At 43.7% G+C, this 19,833-nt stretch overlaps 3 protein-coding genes across 15 annotated transcripts; 1 reads left to right on the top strand and 2 right to left on the bottom strand.

The window, feature by feature from the left end:
* Positions 1-2,262: 2,262 nt before the first annotated feature.
* LOC142884019 (intracellular hyaluronan-binding protein 4-like) lies at positions 2,263-5,371 on the top strand. 4 transcript variants are annotated; one of them, XM_076019420.1, is made up of 8 exons: positions 2,263-2,672; positions 2,973-3,111; positions 3,253-3,384; positions 3,485-3,556; positions 3,638-3,718; positions 3,945-4,116; positions 4,340-4,519; positions 4,950-5,174. In XM_076019420.1, exons 1-8 carry the CDS (start codon positions 2,465-2,467, stop codon positions 5,016-5,018), a joined length of 1,053 nt encoding a protein of 350 aa, XP_075875535.1. In that variant the 5' UTR covers positions 2,263-2,464; the 3' UTR covers positions 5,019-5,174. The 4 variants fall into 4 exon arrangements, with proteins under 4 accessions (XP_075875535.1, XP_075875534.1, XP_075875536.1 ...); XM_076019419.1 differs by having other exon boundaries at positions 2,267-2,687; positions 4,953-5,174; XM_076019421.1 differs by lacking the exon at positions 4,950-5,174 and adding an exon at positions 5,291-5,371 and having other exon boundaries at positions 2,268-2,687.
* On the bottom strand, positions 5,372-17,467 carry cdc14b (cell division cycle 14B). 10 transcript variants are annotated; one of them, XR_012926108.1, is made up of 16 exons: positions 17,062-17,463; positions 15,703-15,793; positions 15,132-15,207; positions 14,591-14,683; positions 14,431-14,507; positions 14,177-14,243; positions 13,934-14,084; positions 13,598-13,828; positions 13,280-13,418; positions 12,667-12,832; positions 12,465-12,562; positions 8,208-8,255; positions 7,998-8,120; positions 7,113-7,251; positions 6,186-6,251; positions 5,372-6,053 (listed from the first exon to the last, which is right to left on the bottom strand). XR_012926108.1 is itself a non-coding variant. In XM_076019412.1 (15 exons), the coding sequence occupies exons 1-15, from the start codon at positions 17,168-17,170 to the stop codon at positions 6,014-6,016; spliced, it is 1,575 nt and encodes a 524-aa protein (XP_075875527.1). In that variant the 5' UTR covers positions 17,171-17,464; the 3' UTR covers positions 5,372-6,013. The 10 variants fall into 10 exon arrangements, 7 of the variants coding, with proteins under 7 accessions (XP_075875527.1, XP_075875526.1, XP_075875525.1 ...); XM_076019412.1 differs by lacking the exon at positions 7,113-7,251 and having other exon boundaries at positions 17,062-17,464; XM_076019411.1 differs by lacking the exon at positions 6,186-6,251 and having other exon boundaries at positions 7,092-7,251.
* A 549-nt stretch (positions 17,468-18,016) lies between these two features.
* Positions 18,017-19,806, bottom strand: prxl2c (peroxiredoxin like 2C). The gene is made up of 6 exons (XM_076019422.1): positions 19,536-19,806; positions 19,346-19,414; positions 19,044-19,097; positions 18,861-18,966; positions 18,653-18,787; positions 18,017-18,556 (listed from the first exon to the last, which is right to left on the bottom strand). The coding sequence occupies exons 1-6, from the start codon at positions 19,713-19,715 to the stop codon at positions 18,426-18,428; spliced, it is 675 nt and encodes a 224-aa protein (XP_075875537.1). The 5' UTR covers positions 19,716-19,806; the 3' UTR covers positions 18,017-18,425.
* Between the last annotated feature and the right edge of the window lie 27 nt (positions 19,807-19,833).

Here is a 19,833-nt window from a genome sequence, read left to right as displayed (position 1 = left end):
TAGAAAAGATTGAGTATCATGTTTTTCTAACTGTTGAGTTAGATGATATAAACCTCTGAATATCTCAACCTAGATGTCTGGGCTGTTCCTCCATGTTAAGAAGGTCACTGAATGATTTGTCTATATCTGCCATCACTGAACTAAGATAAGGATTAATCAGAATCCCAATGACCTTAGTTATGTGGTAAGTTTCAAAGGACATTATTCAAACCCTTAACCTCTGAGTTGGACGGGTATCATACATATACAAGTATACATGTTGTAGGGGAGGAAATATCTAGGCACATATAATGATATCTCCCCAACACGTATTCCGTCGTTTCGGTATTTAAGATGAGGATTTCAAAGTCAAGTATATCATAATTAATTTAATCTGACTCGATTTGATAATTGATAGTTGCTCTTCTTACTTGGGAATCTTTTGGTTATCAGGGGTTATTTTCCAAGATAACAGTAACAATAGATCACCAAAAAAGACCGTTGTACGTCTCGCACTGAGACTCACACATTTCAAAGGAAAGTTAGGTAAACAAAAGGCAGAGGCAGTCCCCAAATGCAAATCAAACAAACCCAAGGAGATGCTTTTTGGCCCTCAGGGGTTCCTTTCCTACGACATGTAAATCACGTTAGTTGGTTACAATAGGTGAGATGAAAACAGTTGTTTCACCCGTCTGGGAAAAACTTCCATTGTTAAAATAAAACATTTCAGGATGTGGATTTGACTGTCTTACAGTGCAACATGTACCTAAATACCAAAAATATACAATAAATATATACAAGTCTACATTGATGTACTGTACAAGAAAATAAGAAAGAAACATAGATGCAGCAGTAGTCATTGTGACAATTCCTAACTGCACAGATATTAAGAAAACAGTAAACTTCTGATATGCTAACAATAACATTTAGCTGGCTTAGCTTATCTTAATTATCCAATGTGATATTTTCTTTAACATTTAGTTTGACTGCGATACATAGGTGCTTAAATTCACTGCAAAAATCAAGAAATTAAAAGGAGGGTGACAGAGGTGGCTGGCGCTTTTAAATACTTTCTTCTTTTATACAAAGTCCAAGGTGACAAAATGTTATCTAATTAACAACATACATTGAAAGAGGGTGATATGGTCAGCAGTGGTTAGTGCTCTTGCCTCACAGTGAGAGGATCGCAGGTTTTGTTTCCTGGGCCTTTCTGTGTGGAATTTGTGAGCATGCATCTGGGGACCAGAGGGCAAATTGGGAACTCTATGGAAATCTTGGCTCCAAGTGTGAGTGTTTATGGTTGCTTGTCTATATGGCCTGGCAATAAACCGCCGACTTGTCCAGGGTGTGTGTATCGTTGCACAGGATACACACACCTGCACCAGTTCAGTAGCCCTGTGGTAAAGACTGCGACTGGTACGTTGTGGGTTTAATCACTAGCCAAGTCATACCAAAGACTAGGAAAATGGTACCCATTTCCACTTCCCTACTTGGCACTCTGTATTCAGGGTTTGGCTTAGAAGTTAGATCACTCAATGATTCCCACGCGTGATGCCACTGGTGCCCTGTGCGCCCTCAGTGGATTTGTCAAATGAGGACAAATTCTGCATCCTTCGGGTTCTGACAATCGGTGGCACATTTAACTTTTTAACATTGACTTTTTACCCTGCCGTTGCATGAGAATAGATAGGATTGGCTCCAGCAACCCCTGTGAGCCTGAGTACAGGAGAAGCGGTGATAGAAGGTGAAATTAAGTAGTAAAATAATCTCCTGATTCGGCAGGCAGTAAAACATTTCAGTATTCGGTTTGATGATTTGATTTTAATCATGATGATGTGTCATTATCTGAGGCTCTGGGTTTAGCCATTTTTTTAAAACCCACAACTATTTAAAAACGAAAGTTTAAAAATCATGAGATAAATTCCTCCACTGTCTTCATCCACCCTATCAGTCATTTCTAAAAGGAGAATTAGCCCTTGACTCTTGTCTATCCAAATTTTTCATTAATGTCAGACGTAAACTGAAATAGGAATTATTACGATGTTTTGCGATATTTTTAAGCAAAATTAATATATTTCCCTCAGTGCCCATTACCAATTTTTAGCATTTATGTTAAAAACAAAACAAAACAAAACAAAACAAAACAAAACACAATGTTCCCTTTTTTTTTCTTCTTCTCAAGACAGATCGTCCTGAATCAGCATAAATTAGCGGAAGTAAGCTTTAAAACTGAATATTAATTGTTGAGTAGGCCATACGTGCGGTCGGGGGCGTGACTTAAATTGTCCAAACAGGTGAAAACAATTACGCATAACCACTGAGCCGCGACCATATCTCCAATGTGTTGTAAGGCCTGAAAGAATCTGGATTCTAGATCGGCAAACTGTGTTTTCCCGGACTTTTCGCCCAGTTATTATGTTTTAATCTTGAGGAGAAACGTTGGTGAGCGTCTTCTCTCATCTCTGCAGCACACACAGGCTGAAATATGCTGCCCGAGGCCTACGGATGCGTCGTGGCCAACAGGTTCGTGGACCTGGACGGCGATGTCGACCCATTCGATTTGATGACGGAAATTCAAATGGCGCAGGAGAAAAGGAAGAAGAAAAAGGAGGAGGTAGACAAGAAAAGCAAGAAGAAACCTGGCCAGAGGGAGACTCAGAAGGACAGGCGCTTCCCCATCGCGTCAGCTGGAGGTGACTCGGTTCCAGGTCAGCGAACACACCCAAAACTAGCACCGTCCCTTTGCACGAGAGCGACAAGCAACATGGTGTTTCTATCAGTTTTAGCAGCATCATTCTGGTCTCAGTGTCTAACAATATCTTTAAGTTGGTGTGTGTTTGTTTTTTTAAGATGACTTCTGCTACTTGTCAATCCAAGCAAACCTAGGTGGTTGCCACCATTTGGGCGCGCAATAGCGCCAATTTGAATTTGGGAACAGAATTTAAGGCTCGTAACCTGAATATCTCAGGTTATGACCCTCTGTTTTGATTCAGTCCGCAAGCAGCAAGAGCCACAGGAACAGGGCCGTCCTGGACCAGTGACGGAGGAGGTCCAGGGGGCCAGGAAGAAAGCTGTGTTTGTGGAAAGAAGGGCCAACCAAGATGCAATCCTGCAGGAGTTCTCCATTCCCAAGTATGGGATTTTGTCAAAGCCAAGGATGCAATGCCACAACCTGCAATACAATAATGATTAGGAAAAAAAAAAAAAAAAAAATGGTACAGGGCCGCTAACGCTCTTGACAATCCATTTACCTCTAATTGCATCGCTTCTCAGGCCGCCTGCTAATGAACGCCCTGACTCCCGACCCAGAGGGACTTTTAAGAGTACGGGAAGTAGAGGCTTCACAAGAATCTCTGACAACTTCAAATCGAGGGGCAAGAGAGAACACGATCGACGCAGTGGATCGTAAGCCTCCATCGTATTTTGAGTCGCTCTCAAACGGCTATCTCGCTCTTTTATAGCATTGATTTGTGTTATTGCCAACTGATTTTTAACACTAACGCAGGCACATATCTCCTGAAGAGAAAAGAGAAGGCAGGGGATCCTGGAACTGGGGCCGCGTCGAAGAAGCGTCTGGGTAACTGAGCATACATTTTAATGACAATTTTTGTCGGACAGTAGAACCAATTTTCTGTTTGTCCTTGGACATTCTGGGCAGCGATTCAATGGAGGCGATATCGGATGTTTCAGTTAAATCTGAGGACACACAAATGCAAGAGGAGGAAGAGAAGCAAAATGGGTGAGAGACATGTAGCACCTGTGTTCTAATTATACTGTAACTGGGATTCTAATGTACAGAGGTAAAATGAACCATTAGTCTGTATTGACCCATCAATTGATTGAACCATTCAAACACTCGTCATCCTTATGAAGAGATGCCATTGACTTTTGAAATTCCACATTTTCATTTGACATGACATCTTAACAGTTTATGACAACTTAATGGTGTTTTATCTTGAATTTAGAGCACAGGAGAAAGACGGAGAGTTGGAGGTTAAGATTGATGTGGAGATGTCTCTTGATGAGTGGAAGGCCCTGCAGGAGGTGAGTCGTCCCAGGGTGGAGTTTAACATCCGCAAAGCTGAGGACAAAATTCCCACCAAAGCCAAAGTCATCCATCAGTCAAGGCAACAAGAGGTGAGAAATCTGAGGTCTTTTCAGCGTTTTCAGCTGGAGCTCGGTTGACATTTCAAAATTCACTTTAACGTGATCAGTTCTTTGTTGTGCAATATTTAGTTAATAATAAGAGTAATCCAGGATCATGTATTTTAAAATCTTTTCGAAGGCTTCATATCGGCCTCAGATCCCCCCCCCCCCTTTTTGTTTAATGCTGTAACTCATACACTGCCTAAAATATCAGAAACTCAGTGGGATAATGGAGTGCATGGAGGACGGCAACTTCCTCAGGAAGTCTGTGAATGACATCACCTCCCTCATGGACATCAATTTTGGAAGTCTTGGACGGTCCAGTCGTAAAGGAAAGGGGTCCCAGGGGGGTCCAGCCAGTTGCCCGGAGAAGGCCAAACCCGTGCTGGAGAAGGTGAGCGCACCACTCTTGGTCTTAGGGAAGAAATGGTCGACTAGAAAGAAAATGCTCTGGTAATGTGATTGTCAGTAAATAACATCTGTATCTTAGTCAGTAATGTATAGTTTTTAAATTATGTATATATCAGTCAGACTGATGGGTCAAATTAGTTGTCCTGCAGATAGCTACATCTGTGTCAGTTGTCGCTATGCACACACACACACCATTATGCCCACATTCCCTTGTTAGAAATTTTCAACTGGGAAATATCACTTCAGTTCCACTTCATGCCATTAAATGACAAACATTAAACCTTTTGATGAAAGCAAGATAGAATTTAATGAGTGCATATTGCTGTGGGGAAAAAAAATGTGCTGCAGAGAACACCTGTGAAAACCTGTACATTTTGCGATGTCACTCAGCCTTTCCACTGCCTGTCTACTAGCAGGAGGACAAAATGGTTATAAATCCAAATGACCCAGATGAGTTCCCAGAGCTGTCAACGGGAAAATAACTGCAAGGAAGCAGCCGTTCCTTCCCATCTCCCGTTGGTTCACTTCACAGGAAAGGTCTTCCTGTTTCAGCTGTTTGTATGCTATGGGTGGTTTGTTATGCTTTTTGTTCCTCACTGTTCAGCATTTGGCAAAGAATAAACATTTTTGAAAGCTTATCTCTGCTGCATTCAAGTTAAACTGTTGCACCTAGGAAGAAAGTTGTAGGAAGCTTGAAAGTTTTGTGCTGAAGAAACTTGACTAAAGTTTTTTTGTTTTTTGTTTCTTTTTTAAGGTAACTGCTTGGTCCTTTTAAACCATGACAACAGCAGGCAATACTGTGGTCCATTTAAGCAGATGATAGACTTGACAACTTGAGGTATGGGTACATTTTATTGAAAAAAAAAAAAAAATCAAATTCTACTTGGCGCAAGCAGACTTCCAGTCTCTTAACAAGGGTTAGTCATGATTGGGCCCCATTAGGACCACTGGCATTTCACTTCGTGGTTTTAAGCATCGTACAAAATATTTAATAAATACAGAGTATAAAATGTTGGCATATTTACAGTCTTTACTGACACTGTGTGGAAAAACAAATGTTAATCTGAAATAACAAGCGTACAGCCAGGTTTTGCTGTGACTTTGATTGCATTTCTTAAATCAGTGGCCAACTCCCCACAAAGTACATGCACATTAATTCAAGTGATTATCAATATACCAATGTACCAATCGTATCTGAAGGAACAGGAAGAAATCAATATGATGCTGGCAGGTGGAGTATGATGTCAACATGCTTGGATATAGTAGAAACAAGGGAATGATAAAATCAATCTCACGACGCGGTGTTTGAAGTGAATGAAAAGTGCCTTTTTATAAAGTCTCTTATGTCCATACTGGCTATTTATCCATCCTCTTTGTTATATATATATACTGTATATGTACGTAAAAAAACAAAAACAAATCTGTACAGTCAAAAGTTAAACAATAAATCCCTTTAAAGATTTGCAGTTCCACAGGCTCATCGCAGTAGAGGAGCTCTAGCTTTGGGGATGGAGTGGCTGTGAAGAAAGAAAAAGTTACAATTAACAGAGTTGGACTTCACTGACAGTATTAAATGACTTTATTAATGCAAAACTAAGTCATGCCCAAAGACAGATAATTCCAGATATGCATGTGAAGGAGATAGGTACCATAGCCTGGCACATCGAACAGGCTGCAAAGAGCTGCGAACTTTACGTCCTTTCGACGCAGCATGTCTGCGGCGTGTAGTCGGAAGAGAGGAAGAAGGAGTGGGGTGGAGGGGAAGATGAAGAATGATGAAGGCGCAGATCAGGTACAGAGTGTGGCAGAGGCAGAAGGACACAGAGTTGAGAAGAAACTATAGCCGGTCACATGCCTCTCAGAGGGACAGCTTTGAAAGGAAGCAGCGAGTGCAGTTTCACTTGGATAACAAACAGTGGGGCACTGAGTGTTAGTCCTGGACGGTGTCAAGCTATGATCAAGAGTTCGCCAGAGAACATGATTGACAGTCTACCACAGAAGTAGGAGTGAAAGCCAAGGCTGAGTTGCAACGACAAAGTCTGGGTATAAAGACGAGCGGCTCACTTTCTGTGTTTTAAAAAATAAACAGGTGATGGATGGAAATCATTGACATAACTTTATTCTAAGCTGCTTAGAATTAAAAATCAAAATTAGTCTACTGGCACCTTTAAAAATCAGGGTGCCTGCCAAAGTCAAACTTTAATAAAATCTCTGAATCGCTGAAAAAAAGCAAAAAAAAAAAAAAAAGCACTGACATTCAATTCAATGCTTGTCGATGCAGCCCAGTCCGGGTAAGTAATTACTGTGCAATTACTAGGTAATTACGGCGCAATCGCTGATTAAAGCAGAAAAAGAAGAAAGGATGGGTCTTTGAATTTTCACAAGTCCCAGGTTAAGTGTGACAGATTCTTTAGCCGCCAGTTGTGAAGAGAAGCTGTTTAAATCGGGCGTTTGCTTGGCATAGAGCACATTTGACACTTCATCATAAAAAAAGCCATTTGTGGAAATAGAAACTGATTCTGTCTATGTGTACATGCAGTCTCCATGTGGCTCACAGGGAGTCTGTGGGAGCTTGCCTGCAGGTGGGGCCATGTTTAAGCAGATGAGGGTGCCTGTGTTGGCTGTGGCACTGGCCCACAACACATTGGGTCTCTGCTGCCAGTCACTACATGCAAGTTGCCTAGAGACCTGACCAGTCTGCCGTGGCACAGGGAGCTGGCAGAGAGAAGGGAGGCAGTTAATGTAGGTACCACAGGGACTGGTGAGCGGCTATAGCTTCTTGGCGGCGTCTCGTCTGTGCGTCAACTACAACAGGTTTTAATGCAATGAAATAAAATTAAAAAAAAACTGTCAAACAGCACAATTCTGAACTTTAAAAAAAAAAGAATTAAATGTGTTTTTTATTTTATATATATATATATTTTTTCATACACACAAGAAGGCCAGCACAGCGACAAACTGTGTTGGACCAAAAGTTGGTAAAATGCTGTAGTTTGTGTTTCAATCTGACATTTTCAAACTGACCTCAGACTTGTGTTACATTTGTGTCACATTCCCAGTCAACATTTATTTTTAGGATTTTTTAAAAATGCTTAAAAGGCTCTTCACAGCCTTGCCCCAGTTTACAGAAATGTTCTCTATCACAAACCTCTGTTCTAAACACTTCATATTTTAAATGCACAAATAAGCACTTTTGCATGCTACCACAACAAAATAGTCCAAAAGTTGAAAAAGGCACCATGGAAACACGTCATGACTGTTGTTTTTGTGTTTGCAGTTTTGTTTAGATATTTCTCTTCTCATTGGATTTTCTCTTCTAATTTTACCTTCACCATAATGGCTAGAACTCTTTAAAAAATAGTGTTGGAAGAGTGCTATTTAAGTCAACGGTTAAACCATGGCGCTAGTGGGTGAAGCTGTATTTTAAATAACCGGGCGGACGCTATATTCTTGGGACTGACCTTCCACTGGCATTGGTGGGAAGTGAGCTCCTGGATCTCTTCCTGCTGTCCGAGTGCTCGGACAGAGCCAGCGGGCTCACGCTGGTTTTACAGCCCTCAACGGTTGTCTGCAGGATGACCGGGCTGCAGAGGACACAGCTTCATTTAACCAGATGGAAACAACGGGCAGCATCAGCGTGCAGTGTGGCGCGCGAGGAGAACACACTTTACCTCAGCGACTGAGACGACGACCGCGTGTGAATCTTATTTTCTTCTTGTCTGCGGAAGACACAAGAGCGAAGCGATGAGACGAAACGTTGCTTCCTTTGATCTGATGGGCATGTGACGGCGGAGCGACTATGGAGACGTTTGTCACAGCAAGATTCAGTTAGTAAAGCCATGTATGGAACAGGGACGGCCACTTGGTGGCAGTATTCAACCTTAGAGGGAATCAAACTATTTCAGCGTATTTATGCGTATTTTTAAATCCGTGATGGGAGTGCAGTCAACACAATAGCAAAGCGCGATGTATAAAGGTGACGAGATGATGGACTGGATGGTAGAAAGCAAAACATGTCAGGGGGGCTGTGACGTTGGAAAAGAGACTCGTTTAAGATTCATCGGCTTTCAACGTGCTGCGATTACAGAATTGAACCAGACAATTTGAACAGACTCCTGATTTGGTTTGGCAATTGAAAAGAGACTGGGGCCTCACCTACAGCATTTTCAGTTTGAGCTCCAGAAGGGGGCTGGGGAGGGGAGGGGGCTGGGCAGGTTTTTATGGGGAGTGGGGGGTTGCTGCCGAGCTCATTCAAATCCTAACCCGTCTATACAGAAATGCAGGACGGAAGGAGGGAAGCCATACACAATCCACCACAGGGCAAGGCTACACAGGGAGGAGAGCAGCATGGCTACCAGCCATCTGAAAAGTGGACAAATCCAACAACAAGAGCATACGAGGGGAGGGAGAGGGGGAGGGTGGGGGGAGAAAAAGAGGGAGGGAGGAAATAAAATGGAAGGAGACAAAAGGCGTCCAGGCTGGAAACACAAAGCTTCCAAAGTTCTGCTTTTCCCACTGGGAGACTGGATGAGACGCCTTCAAAGAGCTCAGCAACCACCAGCAGCACTTTCTGTGTGCGTCTGTCCTTCGCTTCCTCTCGTGTGCGTGTGTGTGTGTGTCGGCTCTTCCCTGAACTTAGAATCTGGCCAGTGAGAAATTTAGCGAAAAGAAAATATGTGAGAGCTGATGGCTTCCCTTTGTAAGCCAGTTCGGCCGGGCCTGTTCAGCTCTTTGTTCAAAAAGAGAGAGAAAACTCAAGAAGTGTGTGTGTGTGTGGTATGCGTGCGCTCATCCAGTCGCGGGAAAACAGCAGGCAATAGACCTTTTTCACAGCAGCCATTTTGGCTCAACAAAAGTTCACGTCACCCACGTTTGTCTGATCATACTAATCCATCCGCTCTGTTCAGTTCAAGCCCAAATAATATGAATGTGACTCTTTTCGGTTCATTTTTGGGATGCAAATTATCGATTCATTCATTAATCGTTAGTTGATTGGCCATTTCGATCGATTAACGATTAATTAATAAGCGGTGATTTTTCCTGAGAACCTAAATTTCAGTGAAAAATGTGTAAGGAACACATTATTTAACCCTTAAATAATGGTGAGGGTCCAATGTGAACCATTTTTACATTAGAGAACTGAAAAAACACCCTGAACATTATTTTTTTTTAACATTTTATACAGGTATACAAGTATAAACCACACCATTTAACCATAAAAGACAGGTGTAAAAAAAATTCAATTAATTGTGACTAATTTAATTAAATCGATTAAATTCTTAATCGACAATTAATCGATAATCGATTAATTGTTAACGTCCTTAGTTCATTTATTTCGGTTGTCGCTAAAGGTAGCCGGCAAAGTCAAAGCTAAGGCTGTGGTGAAACAGGTCTATTGACAACACGGAGCCAACATACATGCGTACATGGGTGCGCAGGTCAAACATTTCATGCCTGTTATCGTGCATTTAAAAAAGAAAAAGCTTTAAATGTTCTCTTTTGTCATGCCACTGGGATTCATCATGCACGGCGTCTTGAACAATACAGCGAAAACAGCCAGATGCTTAGTTTCAGGAGGAAGTCGGGTAACTGGGTCGAAACACGTGCTGATAAGGCATGCGGCTTTCAGTGCAATAGGATCACATGTATCGGCTTCTTATTGTTGGAAGTAAAACAGAGATCAGAGGCCTGGGCTGCAGAGCGTCATGAACGGTTGGTGCATGGTTGAAGATGTTCAACTTATGCTTTGATTTGTTACGTTAAGGCCTTTTAAAAAATAAATTTAAAAAAAAAGAGAATTTTGTCCCTGAACTAATGGGGCTCAAACCTATATCCAACAAGATCAAATACGAAAAGTAGAACAAATATACCGATAGGTCACGCGGTAGTCAGTTTAATGAACTTGATATGTGCTACTAAATCGTCAATATCCTGCACGCGTTTGTTTTTGTTTTTTTGCAAAGCTACGCTTCCACCATCCTGACTGGATGCTGCAGGTTATTATTATGCAGTGCTGGTCTTAGCAGGGGACAAACACATTTCAACCAGTTGGGTAACTCATAAAGACTCATGTCAAAAGAGAAACCCAATACCTCGCTGGTCGTCACCATCACCAAACCGGTTCTCCTGCAGATCAGAGCACTGCTAAAAATAATTTCTGGTAAAGTGCCAAGTCAGTCATGCTTGCAAAGCAAAAACAAAAACAAGAAAAATTTAATTCAGCTAATCGCATACAAATGCGATTAGCCGAGTGACTGGTGCTGCCTGCTGGCTGCTGCAGGAGGCTCAGAGAATCTCAGAGAACATCTCAGGCAGCTGGGCCTCGATATCAAAGCAGAGCAGCGTCCGCGAGAGGCGTGCGGCGGCAGGCAGGTTTGTGCATGTGCCGCAGCCACTAAAGTGCATGTGCAAATCACACCGTTGACATCCAAAGGTGGGGGGGTAAAAAAAAAAAAAAAAAAGCAACCTGAATTCAGCCATATCATTCAGTGGCTTAGCAACCACGCAACGCATCTGCAGGAAGAGAAGGTCAGCTAGAAAAGGAAGTGACGTGCACTTACCTCCGTCATACAAAACCTCACATCCTCTCCCCCACTCTCTCTGTCTCTTTTCCCCTCTCTCAGCCCCCATCTGTGCTATCTTTTGAACGGCAGGCAACACATAGGCCACGTCTGGCCCATGAGGCTGCAGCAGAACACTAACACCTGCCTGACATGGGACAACAGAAGCCAAAGCCACGTTTGGGTACATTGGCAACGGCTGGCGGACCACCACTCATCAGGCATGCCCACACCCGAACCTCACACACATCAGCCGCTGGGCAGTTTCCTGCCGTGAACCCATTACAGGGATGTAACGGTGTCAGAATCGTTCAAAGACCGGAACAAAGTATACCAACTTCTAATCTCACTATAGTCTTTTATTCACTTTGAACTGCTTTCACAGACCAGGTTTTGAACTCCTGGCTATTGCCTGACTTGTAGATTCGAGTTTAAAGTTGAAGTTCGGTGCAGGCAAACCATGACATTGAGACACTACAGAGAGTGTGAGCTTGCTGAGACCGTTACACCCCTGCGGTCTACCTCTGCAACACACACCCCACAACAACGACTGCAAAGGCATCTCAACACTTTTATTAAGAATGAAAGATGTGATTTTATTGCTCGAGCTGTATCTTTTGTTAATGTTAATATGGCGACATGATTCCGCAGCAGGTCTCTCAACTGCCCACATTAAAGGAGAGATTAAATTAAGTTGGTGGTGGAAGAGTGGGAGGGGTAACTTTTTTCCAGCACAAGGCTCAGGCGCTCAGATGCTTTAAATGGATTCAGCACTTAAACTGCTTTTGTAAGGGATGTGCAGAGTGCAGACCCTTCTTTCCTTCTTATTCATACACTCTGGATTTCTTCCCTTATATTTTTGAAGTATGAGCACTTCATTAATCTGGCTTTTTGCAAAAACTCGAAGGGAGCCGACCTTTCATCTCAGATTGAAACAGTTCACTTTTGAACCAAGGGGCCGTTTGAAAACTAAGAAATTGAATAATTTTCAAAACCAAGAAAGGGCATCCTGGATGTCTGAACCCCATTTATACACCAATGAGTGTTACAAATGTTTAGCTTGGAAAATACCGCCGCATTCCTCAAAAGGCAGATGTTTAAGATAAAATCTGCAATGCCAAATTAGAAGAGGAAGTCTATTTTTTTTAACATGTAAATATGACGCAACGAACGAACCCAAGTGCAAAAATAAGAGAGATCAGCGAGTCGAAATTTCAACCCTGTCATTTCAAATCCCCACAGTGGATGAGAGCGTAATGACTGGCAGTACTGAGAGGGAGAAGCACCGCTCAGTAGCAGACCTGGGCCGCATAGGCGCCGTGCATGATGGGGAATCAGTGGATCATCTCGGGGAGGGGGGGGACTTACGATAGCGAGCCCGAGGACGACCTGGACTGCCTCTTGCTCTTCAGCGCTCGCAGTTTGTCTCCCTGGGTCAGACCGTTTCGCTCGTCGTCGTCGTTGTACTGCAGAGCAGGCAAAAGGCAGAGCGCAGCCAGAGGGGTGAGGCTGGCACTCAGCTAGAACGATGCAGGGGAGGGAGGTGTCGGGGGAGGGGGGGAATGCTCACCAGCTCCATTTCCTGTTTCTTGGATGCCCTGTTCTTGTTGCTCCCGTTGATGCTGATGTCGTCCACCCCGGACAGGATCCTCGTCACCCCCGCCTTGCCGTTCTCGCACTCGTTTTGCATTTTCTCCCGGAAAACGTGTCCCTCGGCCCACAGGCTGTTCTGCTTCCTGATTCCAGCAAAGCAACAAAATAATTGACTGAGTTTCCATGCGTCTCATTCAGTATGTAGGTGAAAGTGCTGGTGAAGCGCCGCTACTATTATGCTATTACAGTGTATTCATAACAGATAAGTTTGATTTAGAACCAAGATATTTATATTTTATAACCAAATATTTGGTTGCGCCACCTGACACTTTGGGCAGTGTAGATAAAAAAATAATAGTATAAATAATAGATAAAAATACAGTTAAAAATGAATTTCAAAACTGAATTGTTATTTAATAAATGTGGCTTATTTCAACACATTGTGACAGTTTCAAAAATATGCCGCACATAACCTTTGAAAACGTTCTTAAAAAATACCTTTTTAGAAGCCTTACTTGCCATTGACCCATGTTATATTATTATATATTATAAAACTTTTTGAAAAATCACCGGTTGAAATCAACACGTACTCTTCCACAAAGTTCTGCTGAGGCCCGATGATGGACCCTGGTCTGCAGATCCGTATCCAGGCTATGGTCTCTGCCGCCGTCAGGTTGTAATGCTTCATCATGTAGCAACCAATCAGAGTGCCCGTTCTCCCGAGACCAGCTATATATGAGAAATAAATTAATTGATATAGAGCTGCAGCTTAAAAGGGATTAATTGAGGCATTGGAGATTGAACAGTTAAAGCCTGCGTTGCATTGTCTGAGCTCAGAAGAGAGAGAGAGAGAGGGAGAGAGAGAGATCCTTATTGATGAGCACTTAATGATGGTGTAGGAATCTGACCTTTGCAGTGCACGGCGACGGCTCCTTCCGCATTCTCACAGATATTGAGGAACTTCCTGACGATGGAGTCGTTTGGCGTGCTCCCGTCCACAAAGAAGAGGTCGTGGTGCTCGAAGCCCACCTCTGTGAAGCGCCTGGCGTCGTACATCTTCTTGTTGAGTCTGACAACGGCCGTGATGTTGTGCTTCCTGAAGTACGGGATGTAGGCCTCAGGAGCGTGCAAAGGGTAACCTGAGGTGACAAAACAACGACGACACAAACACTTGCCAGATTAAGAAGGGCTTGGCCGTCGGCTGCAGGGACACACCTTTATAAATGACGCCGCGCCTCACATACCGTTTTCTATTTTGCTTTTTGGATGAGGCCCGCTGAAAGCGAGGAACTTGCCCGGAATGATCCAGTTGAAGTCTCCGTTCTCTGCGCGCTCGTAGTGCTCGTATTCCTCCACGTCAAAGTTGGAGAAGTCGAGCCAGCCGTACTGCAGAGCCTGGCGCAGCGCAGAGGGAAGGCGTCTCATTAATGCCATAGCGAAAAACAAGCAGGGAAATTAGACTCAATTAGACTCTTAAAATGACCCACTTTGTGGACGGCACGAAGGCAGTCGAGGATGTCCAGATTGTACATGCATGTTCCGAATGAAGCGTCTCTGAAAAATAATCGACATTATTATCTTTGTAACAATTTTTATTTCCTTCAAAATAAGATGCAAAGGCATTTCTCTGTGTAAACGAAGATGTGCGATGCAAAAATCTTGAATCAGCCTTAAAATAGCACTCGTGTCCAGGCCAAGATGCACGTAACCAAATGAATGAAGTCGTTCACCAAATTGTTACCTGAATGGCATGTATGTGGAATTCTTCGACACCAGCAGGTCGTGGGCCTCCTCTGGCATCATGTTGAGATTCATTACCTTCAAAACATTTCACATGTCCAGTCAGCAGGGGTCCGACTCGGATTAGACCGCCATAAAGGGAACGTCTGTGTGTGGCTTACTGCATATGATCCAATCAAGTAGGCGGCGTTGACTTGTTTCTTCTTATCGCCACAGGTGTAAAATATGATCTTCTTCCGTGAGAGTGTAATAGACTGTGCAAAAAATATTAACAGTGTAATAAGGGAAATGTGTTTATCAATGTATCTGATACAAATAGTGACTCAATGTAGAGATTCCCCCACTTAAAGTGATTCATTGATTAAATTTCATCTATTTTCAGATCTTTATTTTTATACACAGACTCCAGTAAAACAGTTGTAGCTTCCTGATAAAACTAATCTGAACTTCAACATGTTGTGGAGTGGAGCTAAAAACACTTTTCGTACCCTGACAACCTAAATTACACAGTGGGGTTCGGTTAGCCAGAACCAGGCCTGTTTAACATAGGGTACCTTTACGAATCAGAATGTAAAATACAATAATAAGCCTGCTCTATCACATCCCACTTATGGCAGGTATAAAAAGGTAATGATTAACACCCCCACTGCCCCCATTCGTGTCTTGCGGTGAGCGGGGCCAGAGGCAGCGGCTTTACTCTACCTTGAGCTTCTTTGTCAGCTTGCAACAGAAGCGATAAAACATGGCCAGGTTGAGGGGACCAAAGTCCGCATAGAAGCTGAGAGGAAGGGTAAAAAAAGAAAAAGAAAAAAGGAGGAGTGTCACGTTGGCTATTTATGCAACCAGCTTCAGTCTCTGGGGAGGGTTCAGTAGATGAAATAAGGACTTTGAGATAAAAACAAAAAACGCAAAACTATATTTAGACTTATCAGATGTACTTAGATGTATGTGTTGAAAGGAGACACAATGCTGCAAGGTCCTTTTTTTTTTTTTTTTTTTTTTGCACCACTTGGCACAAAAACTGTGAGGAAGGTGCCCTCTGCAGAGGCTATAATCTCACAGCTGCATAGTGAAACAACCACGCCAGCAAGTGCAACTTTGTGTAGTTTCCGACTAAATAGTGGTGAATCGGCCACGGTGATGCACCGAGTTAACCGACACTGCAGTGTGCGATGTGGCTGCGCAGGCCTCCTCGGAGTGGGGGCCATTTAAATACATACAACAAGCCAACACAGTGGAAACCGCAAAAGGTCCAAAGACTTTCTGGACTTACTTCTCGTAGGCCAGCTCGTCGTCGACGCAGAAACAATGTCGATCAGCCGTGCTCCGGATTTTCTGCTTGAGTATGGCGAAATACAACTGATCTGGAGGATGAAAAGGTGATGAGTCGATAGAAGAAGGGGAAGCGGCGGTTACGTGCTTACTTTCGTCGTGCGTGAATACGCGGGTGCATACAAGTACATGTACATGTACATGTGCCCCCCTCCCTTCCCCCCTCAGTTCCCACAGATCCACCCATAGATCCCCGAGAACATTGTGCTGGACTTCCTGTCTACTCACCCTTGATAAACTCAACGCATCTTGAGGACACATCGTCCGCGGTCATGTTGCTCACACTTTTAAACATGACGCGCGCTAAGAAACATGCGATAAAAGCTAGGAAAAACGATACGAGCGATGGGTAAAAATAAATGAAAAATAGAGAGGTATAGCTGTTTCAAATGTAAACAAATTAAAAAGCTCCTGTGTGTCCTTGCAGTAGAAATCCGAGGGAAAGTTCGTCCCGGAGCGCGAGGGAGTTTTCGAAGGAGAGTGTGCACGATGCTAAAAATATTTCCCACCCGGCTCCTCCCCTTCAGCATTTCCTCACATCCTATTGGCTAGCGTGGGTACAGGGTGTTATACAACTGGAAGACGGCTCGGGTTGTCCCGCCCAATTTGGGTTTAAACTTCTCCTTCCGCGACACGCCATAGGCCCTGAGGAATGCTGCCCGGGCGGTTGCTAGGACGATGCCTTAGCCAATCAAAGACGCGAATGTCAGTTCGGAGGGGCCCTCCCTCTTTTAGGTCTAAGCTGCGCATTTTATAGACCCAAAACAACGAAGGGAAAACATGCGGCGAAATAGGGCAACCGTAAAGGAGACATATAGACGTTGGCTTGGCGGCGGATGTTTATCGCTGACATTCGGTCTGAAAACACATCCGCGCCTTTGGAGTGTCCACAGCGAAGGACGGAGCTCCGATGCGGCAGACCAAAGCAAAGTTACCGCGTCACGTCATTTATCACCGTGAAATAAACAGCACACGGAGGCGGAACCGATTAGCTGAGCGGCGTTGGTTCTGTGCACGGTGCAGAGGCAATTCCTCGTTAAAACAAATAGAACAAGAAGAAAACCAAGTGCGTTCGCGATAAAAGGGACATGCGATGTCGCCATATTAGATCAAAGGTGGTGGAGGGGCGGGGGAAGAAAAAAAAAATGTAAAACACTTATAAACAGCTACCCTGGTAATTTAACACGCTGCACCGGTGCACGCAAACTGCCGCCGACTCGAGTGCGTCCGCAGCAGCGGTCCCGCCTGCTGCCAACTCTTGCTCAAGTTGAGCGGGTTCAACTGCGTAGAGCCCCATTACCTGTTATCGCAATGTAAACATCGCAGTTTGGCGCCGCCCCCGAGCTGGTCGGAGCTGCACAGCGCTTTTTCCTGGACTCGGATCGCCTCCTTTCACTCTTGCGCTTCATTTTCCCCCCTTGTTGCTGTTGCCTTCAGGTGCGTCGGGTGGGCATTGCTCGCCAGCTGGCACGGACAGCCAGCATCACAGTGTGGCGCCTGATCGCTGCCCAAACGCCGATTCCGATGCCATGTCTCGGCAGCGGTTGGTAATCTGCGTATGTCTGCGGGAAGTGTGTTCGACGGTATCAGCCGAGTTACAGCACCCAGGGTCCAGGCTGTGTGCTGCAGCTGCTGGTGACGTTGCGAACAGGGGCAGTCTCCCCTGCAAGTGACGTATCGGGATTAGAAGCCCAGTGCCCACCCTTCACTCCTCTGCAGCTGTGGAAAGTCGTCATGTCGGAAAAGTAGACCTTCTTCCATGTTCAGCTTTGTTTTTTTTGTTTTTTTTTTAAAAAAAAAACATGGTTATTAATCACGATGCAATGCAGAATCCAATAAATAAACTTTATTCGTAGCATGGACATGAGAGGATTGTGCAAATAAGGGAGAGTTATAGTAGACAGCTGACATCCGCGCACAAGTTTTTAAAGCGTTAAATATCAATCACATGAGTCATGGGTCTTGCTGCAAACATGAAGGCAGAATCAAAGAACACTGAAACAACATTCATTCCATTTTAGACACTAGGAACAAAACTCATGCGCTAAGGAAGGGGTCACCAACCTTTTCGAACCTGAGAGCTACTTCAAAGGTACTGAGTCAAATGAAGGGCAACCAGTTAGCTACATTCTCCTGAAATGACACATTTTCTCAGTTACCCTTGAGTAACATGACTATTAATGACACTGTTCTTTGTGAAGACAATAATCACATTAATAAGTAGTCAAAAATGATCAACAATGACTTAACAAAGTTGGATAAAATTGAATTTTAGATGCAGCCCAATGAGTTGTGCTATTTTTAGAACAGGTCTGAGGGCTACTCATGTGGTCCTTGGGGGCAACTTGGTGCCCACGGGCACCATGTTGGTGACCCCTGCTCTAACGCAATGTTCATAAGAAACAACAACTTTTTTTTAATACGCTCCATCCCACACACACACAAAGGTTTTGGTCCATGTTTCTGTGCTATTTGCATAACATTTATATTAACATTTGCAGTCACTGCTTTCTCTACCATTTGTAAAAAGTTTTTCAAAACATCTATTACCACATTCTTTGAAATTACATATATTAGAATTCTAACTAAAAAATCAGGCTGTCAGTGTTTTGTGCATAAGCATACAATTAAAATACTGTGATGCAGATTCTTTCACGTCCCGCTCTACAAATGGATGATCTTTGGCTTGCTGCTGAAGTCCACTGTGTGATCAACGCCGGCGTGCTGTAGCAGCCAGTTAATGGGCATGTGATCCAGGCGGTTTGTGTCAAAATGGGCATAATGAACTTGTGTGCCTATGTGAGGGGGTTGGGGGGATGGCAAAACATAAATACACTGTGCTTTTGAGACAGATAAATTACACAGGAGACAAATGCCGAGAGGCAGTTTACCTGGTCCTACAATGATAGCGCCACCTTGCTGATGTAGGTCACCTTGGAAGTCAAATGCTGGGCTGCTCATGGCCCTCCATAAGCTCTTCAGTTGCCCCATAAATACACCAGACTTCACATGGGGACTGGGATGGGCTAAACACGCAGATGTGCATATTTAATTATCGTGATACTATATCTATAGGCCCCAATATCTCTGCTGTATTACCTGAGTCGGTAAAAATTTCCTCTGTCTTCATCCCAAGCTTTCTGTATATGCATCTCTCTGGGTCCACATACATTTCATATGGATATCCAGTAAGACAGCAGAATGCCTACATGACAGAGACAAAATGGTTCTTGTGCAGTGGGAACTTGTGAGGCACATTGTTACAAAATTAATCAGGCTAACCTCTATATGATGGTGAGCAGACTGACCAATCACAACCAGCCTAATGTTGGCACCCTGCAATATGAGACAGCACATTTTCAATATTTAGGATCCATCAAAAAATGCAAATTGTGTGGGTGTCTGCTGTGATTTTTCAGCCAAATTAGCCTTCAGGAAATCGGTGTTAAGCCTGTTTACAAAAAAAGAGCAACATTTCATAAAATGGTGAAAAAGTTTATAGAAACTGACAGTTCAGACTGCTTAGTTTCTTCCTGCACTTCAATTGCATGCAACTATTTTGCCTCTGGACGTGCAGGACTTACCTTTACAACGTCTTTAGGTACTTTGCTTAAGTCTTCCACATATTCTTTACAGCTGTAGCACAGGAAGTTCTGCAAGTTAACACAGTACACTAGTGTGACACTTATACAACTACATAAGACAGTTAAATCGCACATATTAAGACAGAAAGAGTGAAAACATTTACACCAAACCTTTTTCTTTTGCCCCTACCCGCACAAAAATGATGACCGCTTTCCTGTCTTGGTACAGTTCCTTGAACGGGACAGAAACTCCACGTCGGTCGTAGACGAAACAGTCCTGCACGTCCTCCAGGGGGATATCAACAGGGGAACGACTGAACTGCCGGGTTTCCACCGTGACTTGTCGAGTTATTGGCGACACTTCAGCCATCTTTATTTTCCTGGGGCTTCCCGATTTCGCCTCGCTATTTTGGGAGTTTGTGTGTTCAGGGTGGAGGATAAAAGAGGCTGGAAATTCACGCCCATACACCGAGGAGTGTGCGTGTGTG

Source organism: Nelusetta ayraudi, unplaced genomic scaffold (assembly GCF_046127955.1).
Source record: "Nelusetta ayraudi isolate G7.1 ecotype Tasmania unplaced genomic scaffold, CSIRO-AGI_Nayr_v1 ptg000010l, whole genome shotgun sequence".
NCBI classification, from domain to species: domain Eukaryota; kingdom Metazoa; phylum Chordata; class Actinopteri; order Tetraodontiformes; family Monacanthidae; genus Nelusetta; species Nelusetta ayraudi.
The sequence above is the reverse complement of the archived record's forward strand: the minus strand, read 5'-3'. Positions and strand labels throughout refer to the sequence as shown.

What these genes read in the sequence shown, in the direction of transcription:
- LOC142884019 (XM_076019417.1), top strand. Translation starts at nt 2,465, where the DNA reads ATGCTGCCCGAGGCCTACGGATGCGTCGTGGCCAACAGGTTCGTGGAC. An exon ending in CACGATCGACGCAGTGGATC is followed by an intron (nt 3,385 to 3,484) that starts GTAAGCCTCCAT and finishes ACACTAACGCAG; the next exon opens with GCACATATCTCCTGAAGAGA. An exon ending in CGCGTCGAAGAAGCGTCTGG is followed by an intron (nt 3,557 to 3,637) that starts GTAACTGAGCAT and finishes CATTCTGGGCAG; the next exon opens with CGATTCAATGGAGGCGATAT.
- prxl2c (XM_076019422.1), bottom strand. Translation starts at nt 19,715, where the DNA reads ATGGCTGAAGTGTCGCCAATAACTCGACAAGTCACGGTGGAAACCCGG. An exon ending in TACCTAAAGACGTTGTAAAG is followed by an intron (nt 19,098 to 19,345) that starts GTAAGTCCTGCA and finishes CTCATATTGCAG; the next exon opens with GGTGCCAACATTAGGCTGGT. An exon ending in GGAAATTTTTACCGACTCAG is followed by an intron (nt 18,788 to 18,860) that starts GTAATACAGCAG and finishes CTGCGTGTTTAG; the next exon opens with CCCATCCCAGTCCCCATGTG.
- cdc14b (XM_076019411.1), bottom strand. Translation starts at nt 17,170, where the DNA reads ATGAAGCGCAAGAGTGAAAGGAGGCGATCCGAGTCCAGGAAAAAGCGC. An exon ending in TCCACATACATGCCATTCAG is followed by an intron (nt 14,244 to 14,430) that starts GTAACAATTTGG and finishes ATTATTTTTCAG; the next exon opens with AGACGCTTCATTCGGAACAT. An exon ending in TCGTCGTCTCAGTCGCTGAG is followed by an intron (nt 8,121 to 8,207) that starts GTAAAGTGTGTT and finishes TGTCCTCTGCAG; the next exon opens with CCCGGTCATCCTGCAGACAA.